This window comes from Clarias gariepinus, chromosome 27 (assembly GCF_024256425.1).
Source record: "Clarias gariepinus isolate MV-2021 ecotype Netherlands chromosome 27, CGAR_prim_01v2, whole genome shotgun sequence".
Lineage (NCBI taxonomy): Eukaryota > Metazoa > Chordata > Actinopteri > Siluriformes > Clariidae > Clarias > Clarias gariepinus.
Window position 1 is genome coordinate 5,285,204 of NC_071126.1, and position 17,960 is coordinate 5,303,163.

The 17,960-nt window shown below is 38.0% G+C and overlaps 1 protein-coding gene across 3 annotated transcripts in view; it reads left to right on the forward strand.

Moving 5' to 3' along the window:
* usp24 (ubiquitin specific peptidase 24) overlaps positions 1–17,960 on the forward strand; it is a 70,421-nt gene that overhangs the window by 16,477 nt on the left and 35,984 nt on the right. For 2 of the 3 annotated variants that reach the window (XM_053488547.1, XM_053488549.1), the window contains exons 2-15: positions 2,650–2,818; positions 2,911–2,978; positions 3,091–3,234; positions 5,539–5,661; positions 6,004–6,072; positions 7,573–7,638; positions 9,114–9,179; positions 10,777–10,851; positions 10,946–11,104; positions 11,902–12,016; positions 14,229–14,332; positions 14,517–14,624; positions 14,751–14,846; positions 17,444–17,605. In XM_053488547.1, coding sequence (XP_053344522.1) covers positions 2,650–2,818; positions 2,911–2,978; positions 3,091–3,234; positions 5,539–5,661; positions 6,004–6,072; positions 7,573–7,638; positions 9,114–9,179; positions 10,777–10,851; positions 10,946–11,104; positions 11,902–12,016; positions 14,229–14,332; positions 14,517–14,624; positions 14,751–14,846; positions 17,444–17,605 — 1,524 coding nt within the window. The remainder of the gene's footprint in view (positions 1–2,649; positions 2,819–2,910; positions 2,979–3,090; positions 3,235–5,538; positions 5,662–6,003; positions 6,073–7,572; positions 7,639–9,113; positions 9,180–10,776; positions 10,852–10,945; positions 11,105–11,901; positions 12,017–14,228; positions 14,333–14,516; positions 14,625–14,750; positions 14,847–17,443; positions 17,606–17,960) is intronic. The other variant, XM_053488548.1, reaches the window with a different exon arrangement.

Below are 17,960 nucleotides of genomic sequence, written 5' to 3' on the forward strand. Positions count from 1 at the left end.
ATGGACAGCAGCGTTTCCCACAGGTCTGAAATATACTTGCGGTGGTTTTCAGCAGAGTGGGTCAGCATTACCTGCCAGAACCAAAGCCGTCGGCTACATACAACAAACAACAAATACTTGTGACTTTTAACACAATATATAATATTAATTTTATATATATATATATATATATATATATATATACATACACATTTTTTTATTATCCTTAATTTCACATTTCAATCTACTAATCCTCCCCTCCATCTAAATACATAGAAAATGTGGAAGACACAGAAACAACTGTAATCCCCCTACAAAGAGACCAACTCCGTACATTTGTAACGTTGTTAACTGAATCTTCAAAGATGTCCGGATGATTGTATGTTCATTCTTTTTGCGGGAGGTTTAAAATTAGTTTGTCTCATATGTTCCTGAAACCGTAGTGCTAATTGAAGAAGTAACTATGAGATAAAACACACAGGTCGTTAGAGCAGGCGTATCTGCCACAGTCCGAGGTGAGGGTGTGTACAATACCCGAATTGACAGTACATTATGTGCTCAATTCAAAACGTTAAGTAAAAGTGGTGTTATGGTCAGTCATGTGCTGGCTTTAACAATGTACTTTAAACAGAAAGTGGATTTGGCTAAAGATGAAAAAAAAAAACAACTCGGCACAAACAAGGTTTTTTATGTCTTTTTGTATTAATATTAATTAGTTTTGTTTTGCCATACAGAAAGACACACAGACAGGCTAGGGCTTCAAGCTGAAATATTATTACTGATTACATTAAAGCTGATCAGCTTATTTTTAGCTTTTACCTTTTAACTATTTCTAAAACCTCTTTACCTCTTTTTGCATTTTGTGCAAGATTTAGTGAAGTGATAGCACCAAGAAAGGGTTAGCAAGCAGGACAGCAAGTAGAAAAGGGAGCCACTTTCATTTTCAGTTTTAAGCAGCCTATGTGGCAAGATCATAAATTAAGGTTAATTGAGTTTAATGGCTAATTTTTTAATATTTTACTTTATTTAGTAAATGGTTTGAATCTCTTTATGTGCAAAAATATAATTTACTTGTCCTTGGCCCATCATGACTGCCCCTGGGTGTTTTTAAAAATATTTTCTAAGATCTTGTGATTCTAAGATCCAATATGGATAAATACTTTCTGGGCGGCTCAAACGGATTTTCTGCATTTACGTTAGTTTTTATAGGAAAATGCGTTCCATGATAAAAAATTTTGTCTTGAGCCTCTGGAGCAGATTAAAAATTTGCGTGCTGAGGTACCGTACCACTATAATGCTATTGAATAAAATAGAATTGAAAATTGCAATGGCAAGAAGTTAATTTAAATTGACAGACTACTTGTGGTTCACAGATCTTACATACACACACAGCCATGACCCAAGACCTGCACAGATCAGTGGACTTAACGCATATGTGTAATTTTCCGGTCAGAATCATCTCAGTGAAGAGAATGAATAAAGTCCACAGACAAAGATTCAACTGAAATTTCCTTCTTGATCTAAAAGCCTTGGTTTTTGCGTCATTAAAGGGTAGCAGGGATTGTGTGGGAGATTCTCCACTGAAATCTCTACGCAGTGCTCTGTCCATGGGCTTCATTCACTCTTAAATGACCAAAAGCATGGTCAAAGCACGTATAGGCATTTGGCTCAGTATTATAGCTCTCGTCTCCCAAAAAACAAATGCTGATTGCAACCCGTATAATACGGCTTGTTATGGTCACATCCTGCAAAGGATCGAATTGCTTTCTCACTGTAGCTCTCACACGGAAGGAAGAGCTCGGAGATCACGTCACTCGGATGTGCTTGAACCAAAAACCCACCAGGATTCACATCGTACTGATAGCCCCATCAGTGCCATCTTACTGCACTAGATGTACAGCGCTGTTGCATTTTTTTATGATTAGCAATGCTGTGGAGTCTGATGTAAAGCAACAGCTGGGCGAACAAATCACAGGCCGCCACAACATCACACACACACACACACACACACACACAAACACTATGTTTTCTGTGTAAAAGCCTGAAATCATACCATGGATTTGGATTTACACAAGCAAACAGTCCCAGTTTTTCTTCTCCCAAGAATACTTAAGGGCTGTTAACCTGCTGTTATTTAGATTTGCATACTGACGGCTCACTGGGAAATGTTTATGGGTACATTGATTAGATGGCGACTAAGTGCCTGTTTTTAATTTGCCGTCATTAGCTGTTATACAGCTTGCTAATTAACGGAGAAGGAAGCTCATTTCCAGTGCTCTGCATTTCTATGAATTTTGACATTTTGAAAAAATGATTCTTTTTTCAAAAATGTGTTTATTTTTATTAATCCATTTTAAATAGAGATGGGGGGAATTAATTTGGTTATGAATCATGATTCTTCTGTGTGGTGATTCACATATCGCTTCACTCCAAATATTTTTATATTTATATTTTTCTTACATTTAAATTTATTTTAACTTTAGCCAGAACTGGCTGGTTTTATTGGGCGTGACCGATCAGCCTCAGATATAAACGATTTTGTTTTTATTTTACAGATAAAAACACGAATATGTAATTGCAGTGTACAAACCCTTATAGCATTATGAAATATTAATAACTGATGAAAGTCCTTATTTATAAATAAGCTTGCCTTGTGTTTGTGTGTTTCAGAGAGCAAATGATGAGAATGGGAACTGTTCAGGGGGCAATATGGAGTTTCCCACCACCAACCTGTACGAGCTGGAGAGCAGGGTGTTCACTGACCACTGGTCAATTCCATACAAGAGAGAGGAGTCACTCGGGAAGTGTCTCATCGCCTCCACAAGCCTTGCCAGAATGGGTACGACAGCACTGTGTGTGTTTGTGTCTGTTTGTAAGAGTGTGTCGGAGGAAGCAACGTCTGATCTAATCTCTTTGTCTTTCTGTTGCCAGGCCTGGCTGATGCAGATGAGAATTGTAAGAGATTCATGGACAGATGCATGCCTGAGGCCTTCAAGAAGGTGTGGGCAGCATGTCAGGGGGGGAATAATGTGTAATCAACAGGTTTTGTTTTAAATCTGCCTTTCTTTCCTGTTCTTTTCCCTCTTACCGTTGCTTTTGCTTCGTCTCTAGTTGTTGATGTCCAGTGCGGTGCATAAGTGGGGCACAGAGATTCATGAGGGGATCTACAACATGCTGATGCTGCTAGTGGACCTAGTGGCAGAGAGGGTTAAACAGGACCCCATACCTATTGGCCTTATGGGAGTACTCACTATGGTGAGCATACACACACACACACACACACACACACACACACACACACAGACACAGACACACTGACACAGACATGAAAGACCTTTGTTGTGCATCATGTCACGTCCTCACATAAAGAACTGCTTTCTAAGCATTTCTTTTATTGTACTCAATGTTCGTCTCACTAAGCAATTATCAAGTAACAGCTACTCAGAAATTTTTTACAGCTTAGAACGGATTTTTGACCATCACGCTCATTTCAGATTCAGTTCTTCCATTGCTCTTCTAATGCCCTCAACTCTTTTAGGAATCAGTTTTCTAGATCATGCCTGTTTGGATTTGTTGTTCCTTCAGCCCCAAAAGCGTTAGTGAGGTTTGATGAGGAGGCCCGGCGGCGATGCCAGCTTTCCAGTTCTTCTCAAAGGTGTTTGGTGGAGTTGAGGTCAGGGCTAAGCAGGCCACTTGAGTTTATTTTATTCCAGTCTTGGCGACCTGTGTGTCTGCAGAGCTAAGGATTTGTAATACTACAGCACTACAGAGAAGGTGTATAGATTTTTTTTTTTTTGCTGCTGATTTTGTAGCAACAGCATAAATATGACCTACAGCTGTGGCCAAAAATTTGAGAATGAGACAAATATTAATTTTCACAAAGTCTGCTGCTTCAGTGTTTTTAGATCTTTTAACAGATGTTACTTTGGTTACTGAAAAAAGTGTCGAAGGCTTTTATTGGCAATTACTTTACATATATGCAGAGAGTCAATATTTGCACCCCGATTTTTCAAACTATCTGCATTTTGCCCTGGCATGATGTTGATCAACTTCTGAGCCACGTTCTGACTGATGGCAGCCCATTCTTACATAATCAATGTCTGGAGTTTGTGGAGTTTTTTTTTTTTTTTTTTTTTGTCCACACGTCTCTTGAGGATTTGACCACAAGTTTTTAAGTGATTAAGGTCTGGAAAGTTTCCTAGCCATGGACCCAAAATCTTGATTCTTTGTTCTCCGAGCCAGTTAATTATCATCTTTGCCTCACGTCCTTCCATGCTGGAAAAGGTGTTGTTCAAACTGTTCTTGGATAGGTGGAAAAGGTGCAGTTGGTGGACGTTTTTGTGCCATCCTACATTCATGGCTTTGTTCTTAGGAAAAATTGTGAGTGATCCCTCTCTTCTGGCTGAGAAGCAACTCCACACATGAATGGCCGCAGGATGCTTTACTGTTGGCATTACAATGGACTGATGGTAAACTTACTTAAGCAACAACTAGATAAAAGATCTAAAACACTAAAGCAGCAGATTCTGTAAAAAATATATATTTGTGTCATTCTCAAAACCTTTGGCCCCGGCTGTATAATACGAGTGTGATGGAAATTGTTGATTAATGGATTATAATTGACCAACAAACAGAGACTGAAATTAATTGCAGCCATCTGCCATGTGTGTGTAATTTGTTGCTATTAAAAGCTTTGGCATATAATCTAAATTTTTATTATCATTTCAAAATTCTTTCGCATGTGTGAAGAACTGCTGTCAAGGGAAATCCCCTTAAAATAATAAAATTAAATGTTTCTAATCTGCACACATGCTGGGGCTACGCGGAAATATAATTTAAAAAAAAAATAATAAAAAAATCGGATCCTCGATTCATGCACACACTCGTACAGTCTCATTTCTGATTGATGTTATCAATAACAATAATATTACTGACAGGCAACGTGATTACCATGCCACTTCTCAAAGGGTGAGTTATTTTAGGCAGCAAGTGAACAGTCTGTTTTAGGAATTAATGTGTTAGAAAAAAAACGGGGGCAGTTTAAGGATCGGTGTGACTTTGACATTGGTCATATTCTGATTACTTGATGACTGGGTCAGAGCATCTCTAGAGCTGCAGGGTTTCTGTGAAGTTCACAGTATGCAGACGTTTGTATATTTTTTTTATGGACACAATTGATCAAAGGGTTTGTGAAATACAGGAATCTACTTTTGAAGCAGGTAAGAGTATGACTCGATGTTTATAATTAGCTATTAATAAATGAATCAGCTTACTACCGTTCCCCACCTTGTGCCTCGCCCTCGTCCCCTGGGATAGGCCGCCAGTCCTGTATAGGATATGTGTAACTGAGAATGAGTGAAAGAGTAAATTTACTACCATCAGTTACTACAATATAGTAGCTACAGAAGTCTAAACATCCATATTGGATCTTACAAGTTCTTAGGAAATGTGTAAAAAAGCCCCCTGTGGGCAAGACTGATGACTTATTGTGTTCTTCTGTACAGAGCGTTAATGAAGTGAACATACTAATCCCCTGTGTCTGTCTTTGGTTTTTGTCAGGCTTTTAACCCTGATAATGAGTATCACTTTAAGAATCGCATGAAGGCGAGTCAGAGGAACTGGGCCGAGGTGTTTGGCGAAGACAGCATGTTTGCCGTCTCTCCCAGCTCCAGTTACCAGAAGGTGATCTACTTCTCCCTATCCCACTCACATCACCTGAGCTTTCATCTCCCTCCTGAGCTCTCTCTCTCTCTCTCTCTCTCTCTCTCTATGTCTGTGCCTGTCTGTGTGTTCGCCTTTGTTTGTTGCTCAGGTGATTAATCTTTATAGTTAAAGGTCAGACAAACTGGTTTCCTGCAATCTGTCCTGTGAAAATGTGTACAAGTGCACGTGCGTTTCTGTGTGAGGGTGTGCGTGTAATATAATGTAATAAATATGTCGTAAATTATACTGACTGATGAATGTGTGTGTATGTTAAATATATTACATGATTTGCTCATTATTTGTGTATTTTAATGTATTTAGTTTATTTCGTTGTTGAATTCTGTGCGAAAACAGGAGCCTCACGGATGGCTGGTGGACCTTGTGAATCGGGTAAGTGTCTCATCTCTTAAACTATAGATTTGCGATGCTGTTAAATAGAAGTTTGCTCTTTCGGTTGATTTCAGCTTTGCATTTTCTTCTGAAGTGTGATGTTGTATCTGTCATCAGTCTCCCTGCACTATTTCAGTCAGACAAGCAGATAGAATGTATTTATTAATTAGAATAAAAAAATATCATTTAGTTGATTAAATTTTTTTGCATAGCAATGGTCATTGTTACAAAGCAGCTTTAGGCCTTGTTCACACGGGCGTTAAAATCGAGCGTTTTTCTTGCGTTCGTAGCGTCCGGTGAGCGCGGATCAAGCGGCGAGTGTTTTCTACACATAGGAGTCAATGAGAGTGTTTACACAAGCTTTGGTGTCCTGTGTTTGTCCGGCTGCGCGTTTATACGGCATCAAAAAAAACGTTGCATGCAGCTTTTTCTTGCCGTTCGTAGGGTAACCCTACGAACGCAAGAAAACCGCTTCTAGTGCATTTTCTTCGCGTTCATTTTACGCTTCGGAGGACCGGATATCCACATGCTATACATAGGGAAATGCGGAAAACGGCAAAATAAAATAAAATAAATTGTTGAAAAACATACACGGAAATTTTTGCATTTCTTAATATACCACAAAAAACTTCCTTTAATCCGACGTTGTGCAGTCAGAGAGTGAACTTGGTGGCGGCAGGGTTTCATATCCAGTTCCCGACAAACTGCTCCCACAAGTTGGTGTAGAAGTCAATCAAGCGCTACTACAAAATGCAACATAAACGTCTAGGAGGTTCAGAGCAAGTTCATTTATCCAAAAATTTACCGCCTGTGTGAACAAGGCCTTACAGAGTAAATTTTTTTTTAAAAACCCAGGAAGTTGCGAATCCCGGGTGAGGCAGTCAGAAAGAGAGCTGATTGGTCGAACTCATTCAGTGAGAGGAATGGGAGGCACTCGATTACATCAATCGTGGCTTTAATTAATCATAGTCATGGGTTGGTAGTTGTAGCCTTGATAGAGGAGTGCCCTCATGAGAGGTAGGAATTGACTAGGACTAAATGAGGGAAAATTTTGGAAAATTCTAGAGCAAATAAAGTGAAAATTTTAGGGAAAAATTTATAGACTATAACTATCACTTTGTTCCGGAGGGGAAACTTTTTTTGCATGTTATCCCTGTGCTTGGTGTGTTTTATCTGAGTACTCCGGTTACCTTCAACATGCCAAAGACATGCAGAGGAGGCTATTTGGCGTTCCCAAATCGCCCTTTTTGTGTGTGTGTGTGTGTGTGTGTGTGTGTGTGTGTGTGTGTGTGTGTGTGTGTGTGTGTGTGTGTGTGTGTGTGCGTGTGCGTGTGATCCATGTGTACCCCTTATCGTGCCCTAAGTCTCTTGGGATAGGCGCCGGGCTCCCCGTGACCCTGTGTACAGAATAAAGTGGTATAGACGATGAGTGAGAGTAAATTAAGGTAGAAAAGTCAGAAAAAAACTGACAAACCTTCCTGTTTCTCTTCTCTGCTGTAGTTCGGGGAGATGGGAGGCTTCACTGCCATACAAACCAAGCTGAATCAAGATGAGATGGAGATTGGGGTAAGTCGGCAACATGCAGGCATGAGAAAAAGTGCATCCTTCTTCTACTGTGTTTTAGACAGTTTTGTTTTTGCAGTGTGAAACCAAACCAAATAGACGAGAGATGTGAAAGCTTCCTCAAGCTTTTCCAGAAGCTCTCACTGTAGTGAGAGGAAGTGTGTGTGTGTGTGTGTGTGTGTGTGTGTGTGTGTGTGTGTGTGTGTGTGTGTGTGTGTGTGTGTGTGTGTGGTAAATGTCTTAAAAGTGATATGTGGCATTTCACCTTGGAAAGGAGAGAAAGAGGAAGAGGATTTGAAACACCGGTGTCGGTTGTAATTTATATATTTTACAGAATGAATCGTCATCTCGGCTTCTTGACCCCCTTCCTACAGTAGTGTGTGTTCGTGTGTACATAAACAACACATTACTAAGAGCTGCAAAGGGATTCAAAGAGACTCGAGTCACCCTTTCTGTGCGTCAATTTAACCCCTCATTGTCTGTCGCCTCTAAAGCCGCCTTGTTCCGAAGTCCTCCCGCCTGCATTTTGAATCCGCGCATTAGCATGTGCCGAGCTCCAGCGTCAGAGAGATAGCGCTCTGACAGGGAAAAGATGCTTTGATTTAGGATTTGCATCTGAATAACTGACACAGGAACAGGATGCAGGAGGCAGCGTTCGGACGAGGGGGATGTTTTCTACCGCTACACCTGACCTGCTCTAGCTGCTATGCCGTTGGCTTGAAGCCAGACGTGCCGAGTGCTCTAGACGCTGCAGTCCTAAAAGAGAGCCTGATGAGAAGAAGAATAAGAGAAGGAAGCTCCCTCTTCTCCTCCCCTGGACTGGTTTAATTCATTCCTGCTCTGCAAGCGGAAGAGAAATCATTTAATCCAGAACAGAGGAGTGATTCATCCTTGCTTGGTGTGTCTGCAGCCGCCGCACAGCATGAAAAAAAGAGTGTGTGTTTGAAGTGTGTGCATCTTAAATGCAATCATAGTCAGTGATGCTATAGCTATAAAAAAAGTTATTTAAGGAGTTATGTTTTTCGGCGTGGCTAATTTTACTTATACCGTACTTAAACAGTGCCAGTGAAGGCTTGAGTCTGATGATAGGAACACCGGGATTTCTTAGGCAGATACGTTTTGGATTAAAATGGATAAAAAAATGTGTCATTGGTTTGTTTAAAGAAGTCTTATTGTTGCTTGAAACACGAGAAATTTTATAGTTGCTGTAACACAATTAATACCAGGAACCAACTTGTTTCTCAGGTGTTAAATGTAACTGGAAATGAATTTAAGTAAATTACCTGTTCTTCTTTAATTAAAAAAAATGGTACTACTGTGGCATAATTGGAATAAAACACACTGGTGCATGCTGTAATTGGGAACAAATCAGCTCTTCATCACGCTATGATTCACGGTAATCCTGGCTCCCTGTGAGCACGTTTGGAGTTGTCCAAGAATCTAAGGGTTTTATTTGTTTGTTTGTTTTTTCTCTCTAGTGTGTGTCTGCGCTGGTGCAGCCTCTCGGCGTGTGTGCAGAGTACCTGAACTCCAGCCTGGTCCAGGTCAGTGTCTCTGTTTGATTCTTTCCCTGAGTATAGAGCTCACATTTCCTTGTGTTCTTTATTCACAGGTACCATGATCTTATGGTGCATCTAGACTTAATTTTTTAGTTACTTGTGGTTTTACAAACTTTTTGGTGGCCATGTGCAGCATGAGATTTGCCAAATCTATCAAGCACCATGATGAAACTGGCTCTCAGATGTCTCAGAAAAAGACTTCAGAGGGAAAGTTCATTTAGATTTACCAGCCTCAAAAATTACCAATTAACAGCAGCTCAGAGAGTCGTTATGAGGGCTTTCCTGAGAGTATAAGTAGTAGGGCTGTAGCTATGGAATATTTTGGTAATCGAGTATTCTACCAAAAATGTATTTGAATAATCAAGTAATCAGATAAAATGTAATTTTGCTTAATTAAAAAGAATTGTAAATATATATAAGAATCAAAGATTAGTTGGTTTTCTTTTTAGAAAAATCTAATTTTATTTTGTAAATGCATACAGCAAAAAAAAAAGGATTTCAAATGACGTTAAGTATCAGAAAAACTAAGACACACAGTTATGCGCTAAAATGCCCCCTGCTTACGGATTACCCCCCCCCCCACACACACATAATCTCTATCAAATATTTTATTAGAACATAAACGTATAGGTTTATGTTTTACAAATTACAAAGTGCACTATACAAATTTATTATATATTATAAAATATTATAAAAATTGTTTCGTGTAATTTTTTATCATGAACATAAAAAATGTTAGTGTAAACATTTCTGTATTTCATGACAAACCCGTGAAAAATAAATGTGCCACAAAATAAACATTATATGAGAATTTGTATTACGTGTCTTAATTTTCATGTATTAATCTGTCGCATGCCTAGTGTTAATTATAATAGTAATAATATCTTTGATAATAATAATAATAATATAATATATTTGATGATAATAATAGAGATTATGTAGGAGGGCAATCCGTGGCAGTGGGGCATTTTAGTGCATAATACACACATCAAAATAAATAATTATACAGACACTCGGTTGTGCAACTTAACTTTCAGAAAAGTTTCAAAATGTAAAGCTCAGGCATAACATAAGTCTCTACTGACACTTTCTGTCATTTTCTCTTGCTGGTTTCTTAATTGCTTGGCTGTTATTTTTATTGCTCCTTTTCACTTTGCAGGCCGCAACAGAACGCTCCTTCATTTAATACACAGCTAACTGTTTGCGTCCCCTTCTCCTTTTTTGGATGACGTAAGCGCTTCTTCTTCGTCTGTGTTTAGTGGCTGCTTGCATCCGGGAGCGCACTGTGTCACGGCAAAAACATAATGCAAGCTTTTAAAATTAATTAAAAGAAGCTTCGAGGCAGTAGATTTTGCCTCGATAATTTTTTGTAATCGAAATACTTAAGTTACTCGAGGAATCATTTCAGTCTTAATAAGTAGCAGGCGCATCTCACTATTCACTGTTCAGGGAAAATTATCGCATATTCTGGACGCCGTCAGCGTCGTTTTTACAGAGTAGAAAGAAAGAAAAATCAGGAAAGACCATGGATTTTAAAGGTGTATCCAAACTTTTGATGAAATGTGTTTTTTTTATGTTGCAGCCAATGCTGGACCCGGTCATCCACAAGATGATCACGTATGTGCAGAACCTTGAAGAGAAAGACCTAAAAGACAAGGTAGAGTCCACAAGTGCACTAATTTGGTAGTTTTTTTTAAATACATATAAATATTTAAACTTTTCTTAATATCGATTTCAATATCGATCCGTAGAGGTTGGTGAGCATCCCTGACCTTCTGTCAGCCATTAAGCTGCTGTGCATGAGGTTCCAGCGGGAGCTGGTTAACGTAGTGGACGACCTCAGGTTAGATATCCTTCTGCGGATGCTCAAGACGCCCCACTTCAGCGCAAAGATGAACTCGCTCAAAGAGGTGACTTACGGTCTTCTCTTCCTTATTTTTTAGTAAATTCTCCTCCCCAGCCCTGCATTCCTGGCTTGAAATGAGGCTTGGACCTTTCTCAAGGGTGTCACTGTGGCAGACTGGGTTAAATGTGGAACTTGATGGATACTACATAAACACTATAGAGCCTTATAGCACTATAGATTCTTATATTCTTCTGTGGGTTTGATTGGTAGCCATTGTGTACAAGCATGTAAAGCAAAAAAAGGGGAAAGGCTTATAGGTTTATAGATGGAAATGCATTTTAGTCTGCATTTGAAAAGTAGGCAACAGGGAGGTAACCATTCACTCATGTGCTCCTTTAACTATATATGTGAACTCCCTACCTTTTTTTATTTTATTATTATTTATTTATTTTTATTTTAGACCAATTGTTTGAAATGATGCGATTCAGCCCACCACTGAAAGCTCCAAAGTTCTCGTATGGATGTCATACAAGGCTAAAAAGCGACAATGAATGTCAAATTGAAATAAATTTTAAAAATTTAAAGAAGATAAACTTGTATTTGAATTCTTGAAATTAAGCAACTTGGATAACATTTCAACTTTCTTAGCTCTTGTGTAGCTGTGAATGAATAATCAACAGCTTGGTCTTGTCCCCAGAGCCTGTGTTAGTGATTTGTCCACTTGTTGCACAGAAATTGCCTTACTTTGAGTTGCAAAATGAAACCATGCAAGAAAAAAAAAAAAAAACATCTGATAATCCAGTGCTAAACTGAAATTGTTTGGCTCAACACAGTGTGGGTAACTGCCTTGTTCTGTTCCAGGTCACCAAGCTGATAGAGGAGAGCACTGTGTCTAAAACAGTGAAGAACGCCATAGACACGGACCGCCTCCTCGACTGGCTGGTGGAGAACTCGGTTCTGTCGATAGCACTGGAAGGTCAGCTGCTTGCTTTTATTTTCCAAATAAACCAAAATCCATACTCAATCGGTCGGAAAATGCATGTATTTAACAATAGAGATAGTTATGGATTATATCTATAGTCAAGAAATGAAAATTGTACAGCATGGCCAAAAGATGAAGAAGAAGAAGTCAAACAAAGGTCTTTGTCTTGTGCAGAATAACAGAACACAGTTATGAGAGTAAAAACTCAACTATTTATTTCTCATAATAATCCACTGTTACACTAATTCAGACCAATTCAGACCAATTTTCAATTCCAATTTTCAGACCAATTTTGACCAAAATAATTTCAAAATGGTCTAATTTAGATTTTTTTTTATTCATGCATGTCCATGATTCTTGACACCCTGTGACTCTGTTTAACAAGGATAGATATAAATAAGTCACTCTGCTATAGTAAGTTTGTCTGCTTACCATATTCTAATTTTGCTAGCTGGATGTACTTTTTTTATGGTTTGATCAAGCTTTTGCATAGCTGTGTGCCATAGCAAAATGGACCTAAACCTAATCAGGTCAGTTTGTAATCAGACACGGGCTGTGCACATGTCCATGATGCATCTGCACCATTACATCATCATTGGAGATGAAATCCTTCACACGTTCTTTACTGATACCTGGAGATAAAGTAATAAATGTGTTCACAAGAGTGAAAGTAATCAGACTTTAATAACAGCGAATGATGAAAACGGACCATTAATAGATGTTCACATGGAGACAGTGTGTATGGTGTGATCACGCACTGCTGTCATGCTGAGAGATGAATGTGTGTGTTGTCGTGTTTACTAACCAGATGGACCACACAACTCTTTCACTGTTATTACATGCTTGAAATCACCCACCCCTTCCAGTCTTTATTTCTCTATTTTTACTTTTATCTGTTCTCTCTCTTTTCTATCAGATTTCTCTCTCTGTCTTTATTAAGGGAGTATTTACATTTGTCAGCTGTTGACTTTCACTTTTGTTTCATCTTTCTCTTTTTATTTGGCGCTTACCACCTCTCATTTTTCTTTTGTTTTCTCTTACACACTTTGGCCTGTTTTACTTTCTGTTTTTACCCTGCATGCATTTTTCTTTCATTTTCTGTTAGTATCACTGACAGTTAAAGAAATCCTGGAATGATGGATTAATAAATATTATAATTCATGTTAAAAGAAAAAGAATTTCAGAAGATTTAAGCAAAAATAAAGCAATAACAATACGTGTAGAACAGAAATCATTAAGAAGTCTTTGGTGTTTCATGGTTATGAAAATTGCTAGTATTCTATTTAAAATGAAGTATTGTGAAAGTATAATTAAGGCTGTTTTTTGGGTTCCTGTTATAGTATTTTCTTTTATGCATTATGATTTAAATTGTAAAGCTTCAAAAAAATGTGCGTTGAATGAACAAAAAAGCATGTTCTTATAGACTAAACCAAATTCCTGACGGACAAATAAAGTGATTTAGTAACAGAAATGGTTGACTAAGGCAATGACCCACACATACAGTACTATGCAAAAGTCTCGTGCTACCCGAGGTGCCAGACTTTCTTGTATTTTAATGTTCTCTTTAGGAATAGTTCTACAGGCTTCCCGAAGCACTTTTTTTGGTCTTATTTTGTCAAGTTTTTGCCTCCATGTGCAGTTTCAGAGGAATGTCTTTTTCTTTATTTATTTATTTAACCCACACAGTGACCTATGAATCATCCAAGCATAAAACAGCACCAAACTTAAGCATGAAACAGTGAGAGACAGCTGCAGATGAGGACGGATGATCAGGGCAGTGATTAGTGTATTAGTGATGCTGAATGGTTGGAACAGACAAGAGGGGAAATGAGGTTGCTGCTAAAATTGTACTTTACAGCCTGCCACAGTAAAGCATTTGTTCCTTCTTCTGTCTGACGCTGGAGTACACAACTTGCAACTTTTAGAATAAATGAATGAATAGTTTCTAGAATATGGTGTATTAGCTATAGTATATTATATTAAAAAAAGACATTTTGCCATACTGATTGCGGTGATCTGTGATCTTTCTAAAAGAATTGGGGAAAAACAGAGAAAAATATTTTAGGGGTAACTAAAACCTGCATGGAGCCACAAACTTCAACAAAGAAAAGTATGCTGGATGTCCACATTATTTTACCTCTCTCTCTTTCTCTCTCTCTCTTCCTGCTCTTTTCTTTTCCCATCTTGCTTTTTGTGTGTTTTATAGGAAACATTGACCAGGCGCAGTATTGTGATAGGATAAAGGGAATCATTGAGCTTTTGGGCAGCAAACTCTCACTGGATGAGCTCTCAAAGATCTGGAAAATACAAGTGAGTTACTTCATCTCTTCTTCCCTCCATGTCTCTCTCTCTCTCTCTCTTTCTCTCAATATGAAATAATAATTCTCATATCATTCAGTTTTGTGCTTGCTGTCCATATTTTATAGATGACACCATAAGTATTTGTCTGTAGAGGTTAGTTTACATCTTTAACGTTTCTCACTTCCGTCTGCAGTCTGGCCAGTCATCCACCGTAATCGAGAACATCCACACCATCATCGCCGCAGCAGCTGTAAAGTTTAACTGCGAGCAGCTCAACCACCTCTTCGTGCTCATACAAAAAGTATGTGTATACATTTTTTCGCTTTAGTTGTTAATATATGGTATAATCTGTTTCAGTACTAGAACTGCATAGATTCGGTGAAAATTATTTTTAATTTTTAATTAATTAATTATTATTTTTTTTAAGAGCTGGGAGATTGAGACTGATCGAGTCCGGCAGAAGCTTTTGAGTCTGATTGGAAAGATTGGACGGGAGGCACGCTCAGAGACAACTACAGGAAAGGTGCGTGTTTGTGTGTGAGAGTGTGAGTGCAAGAGAACGAGAGATAGTAATAAATTATCTTATACGTTAAATAATTAAATCTAAATTACATTTTTTAGTTCAATTAAATTACTGTTATTTACTTACATTGCTATTTCTACATTCTACAACAATACCTGGGATTTAAAAACTGTGAAATAACATGAAATTAGGTAATTATGTAACAACAACAACAACAGTCAGTTGTTATTTTAAGACACGTAGGTCAGCCTTTCTGGAATTGTTTCTGCAAGAACAAAATTGTCAAGGGCATTTGCAAAACCCATCAAGCACCATGATGAAACTGGCTCTCGTGAAGACCATCCCAGGAAAGCAAGACCTAAACTTACATCTGTTGCAGGAGAGAAGTTCATTTAGAGTCACCAGCCTCAAAAATCACCAATTAACAGCACGTCAGATTAGAGCAATTATGAAGGCTTTAAAGTGTTTACAGGAGATTATTGCATGTTTGGACTCCTTCTGCATTGCTTTACAGTGTAGAAAGAAAAAGAAATCAGGAACGACGATGGAGTTAGAAAGTGAATTAGTTAGAAAGTGATCCCAAACTTTTGAACCCTAGTGTAGGGCTACACACACTCACACACTCATTCACACACTACGGACAATTTGAAAATGGCCGTTAGCCCACTCTGCATATCCCACACTAAGCACGGATTAAACATGCAAACTCCACTCACACACTCCTGAGGCAGGACTTGAACCCTTGACCCTGAATACATTTTCTATTAAATATTAAATATCAGTTTTGGAGGCACATTTACTCTTGCCTCCAATTTTATTCAATTTAATAGAAAATTTATTCAAACCTATTACAGGATTTCTGCTTGAAGGTAGATGGATTTTTTTTTTTACAAATACTATTTTAGAAACACAACCTTAATAAGTATTCTTCATTAAGAAATGTTTAAAGCTGTTCTCTGACCAGAGACTGAACTATAGTGCTGTGACAAAAATATATATATATATTTTTTATTTTTATTTTTTTTAGAAAAAAATAATGATTCGGAAAAAAGCTAATTTAATTATTTAAAGATAACCTGTGTGTTTAAATCATGATTTCATTTATTATGGGGAAAAGATTTGTTAAAATGTTTATGGCTTACCTATGTGAAAAAGTAGTTGCCCCCCTGCGAAATCATGAATGAACTGTGATAAACAGCATTTTTTGTGAAGCTGAATTAAATTTCATTTGCCACACCCAGGCCTGATTTACTGTCAGATTGTTAAATCAAGAAATCACTTAAATAGAACCTGTCTGAAGCATAAACATCTAAAAATGCAACACCATCTGAAGAAATTCCAGAACGTATGAGAAACAAAGTAATTATTATGTATTATTTTTATAAGGGTTACTGAGCCATTTTGTTTTGTATTTACTCTGGTTATCTTTGTGTAATATTAAAATTTCTTTGATGATTCGAATCATTTAAGTTTGACAAATATACAACAGAAAAAATTCTATACTTTTTTACAGCACTGTAGTTTACTGCTGCATGTGTTCAACTCCTCACTCAGCATGATCTTTGTAGGCAGGGTTAGATCTTAGCCTAAACAAAAACATTTTCACCATCATTAGCTGTGATTACATCGACAATGTTTCTTCTAATCATTTTTGATCAGAGATTCTAACAGAACTGTGTATATGCATGCTGATCTGATAAGATTTTTGTTTATATGCTCAAAGCGTTTAATTAGAATTAAACTTTGACATACGCAAAGTTGCTTTTAAGTGTTTATTCTGCCTTAAAGGGTGGATACCTCCCCCCACACTGAACTTTAAAAAAAAAAAAAAAAAAAAAAAAAATCATTTATTCAATAGAAGACTATGAGCAAGATGTAGGTCACATTATGTCATGGGAACAGTATTTGCATTTCTGCTGTTCTTTCTAATTAAGCAGCAATTTTAATCAGGAGTAAAAAGCAAGAGGAACTTTACAGCTCATTAAGAAGACCAAACTTCTTAGTCCCCCACGTCACCTAGCGTTACCCCCCACGTAGGGCAAACATGCACAGAAAGAACTATGTATTCCCCTAAGAGAGAAACAATCACATCAAGAGAGTACGAGGGTAATATTTACGAAGTGAACAACCTATCAAAGATTTATACCCCACCTCTTACTTTTGATTGTTCAGAATCACTATACACGTATCCCAGCGTTGCACTAGTGCTTAAATACCATCAAGGTAAAACATTTTCTCAGTACACCAGTGCACCATAATCGAACTGTCTGCTTCACACCAAAAACTCCCAGGAACTCATTTAATGGCGCAAACATGTAGAGAAGGCCCTGAGCAAGGTCAAGACTGTAGGCTGGCGACAGGTAATCCATTGATTTTTACGGCTGCAGAGGGCTTTGAGCCACCTCGGCTGAGATAATCATTCACAGACGTACGGCCGTCTTTAAAATGTTTCACCATTCACATGTTTTACTGTACTTGAAGTCGTCTAAGAATGTCAGTCAGTTTTTATGCCTCATTCACAAGAAATTTCATCACAAGTCTTGGTTTAACAGATGCCTGCACATGTGCATCTCACTTGAATGTTTTACCTGTCTTAGGTGTTGGAAGTGCTCTGGGAATTGGCCCACCTCCCTACTCTTCCCACAACTCTAGTTCAACAAGCCCTAGAGGAACACCTGACCATTCTGAGCGACGCCTACGCCGTTAAAGAAACTGTTAAGAAAAGCTACATCATAAAGTGCATTGAAGACATCAAGAAGGTGAGACGTCAAACTGCCAAGCTTATGTTCAGCAGTTATACTACATAAAATGCCTGTTAAAGAAACTTCTTAGAGCTTTACCGCCAGCTGTTGACATGACTGTCCCTATCTACATATTTAAAGAGTAATTCAAAACTAGAGATGTATTAACCTTATTCTTTTTCTTCACCCTAGTTCAAAAATTGCCTTTTTTTTGGTTGTTCATTTGTCTGTTTGCTTTTGCCTTTTTGTTAGCTTGCTGCTGATGATGAACATAGCTGAAAAGTGAAAAGCGCTTTCTCACTCTTTCAGTCACGTTCCCAATCTTCTTCCTTCCTGCGCTATTGTACCTCGTTACAATTGAAAGGAAACTGCA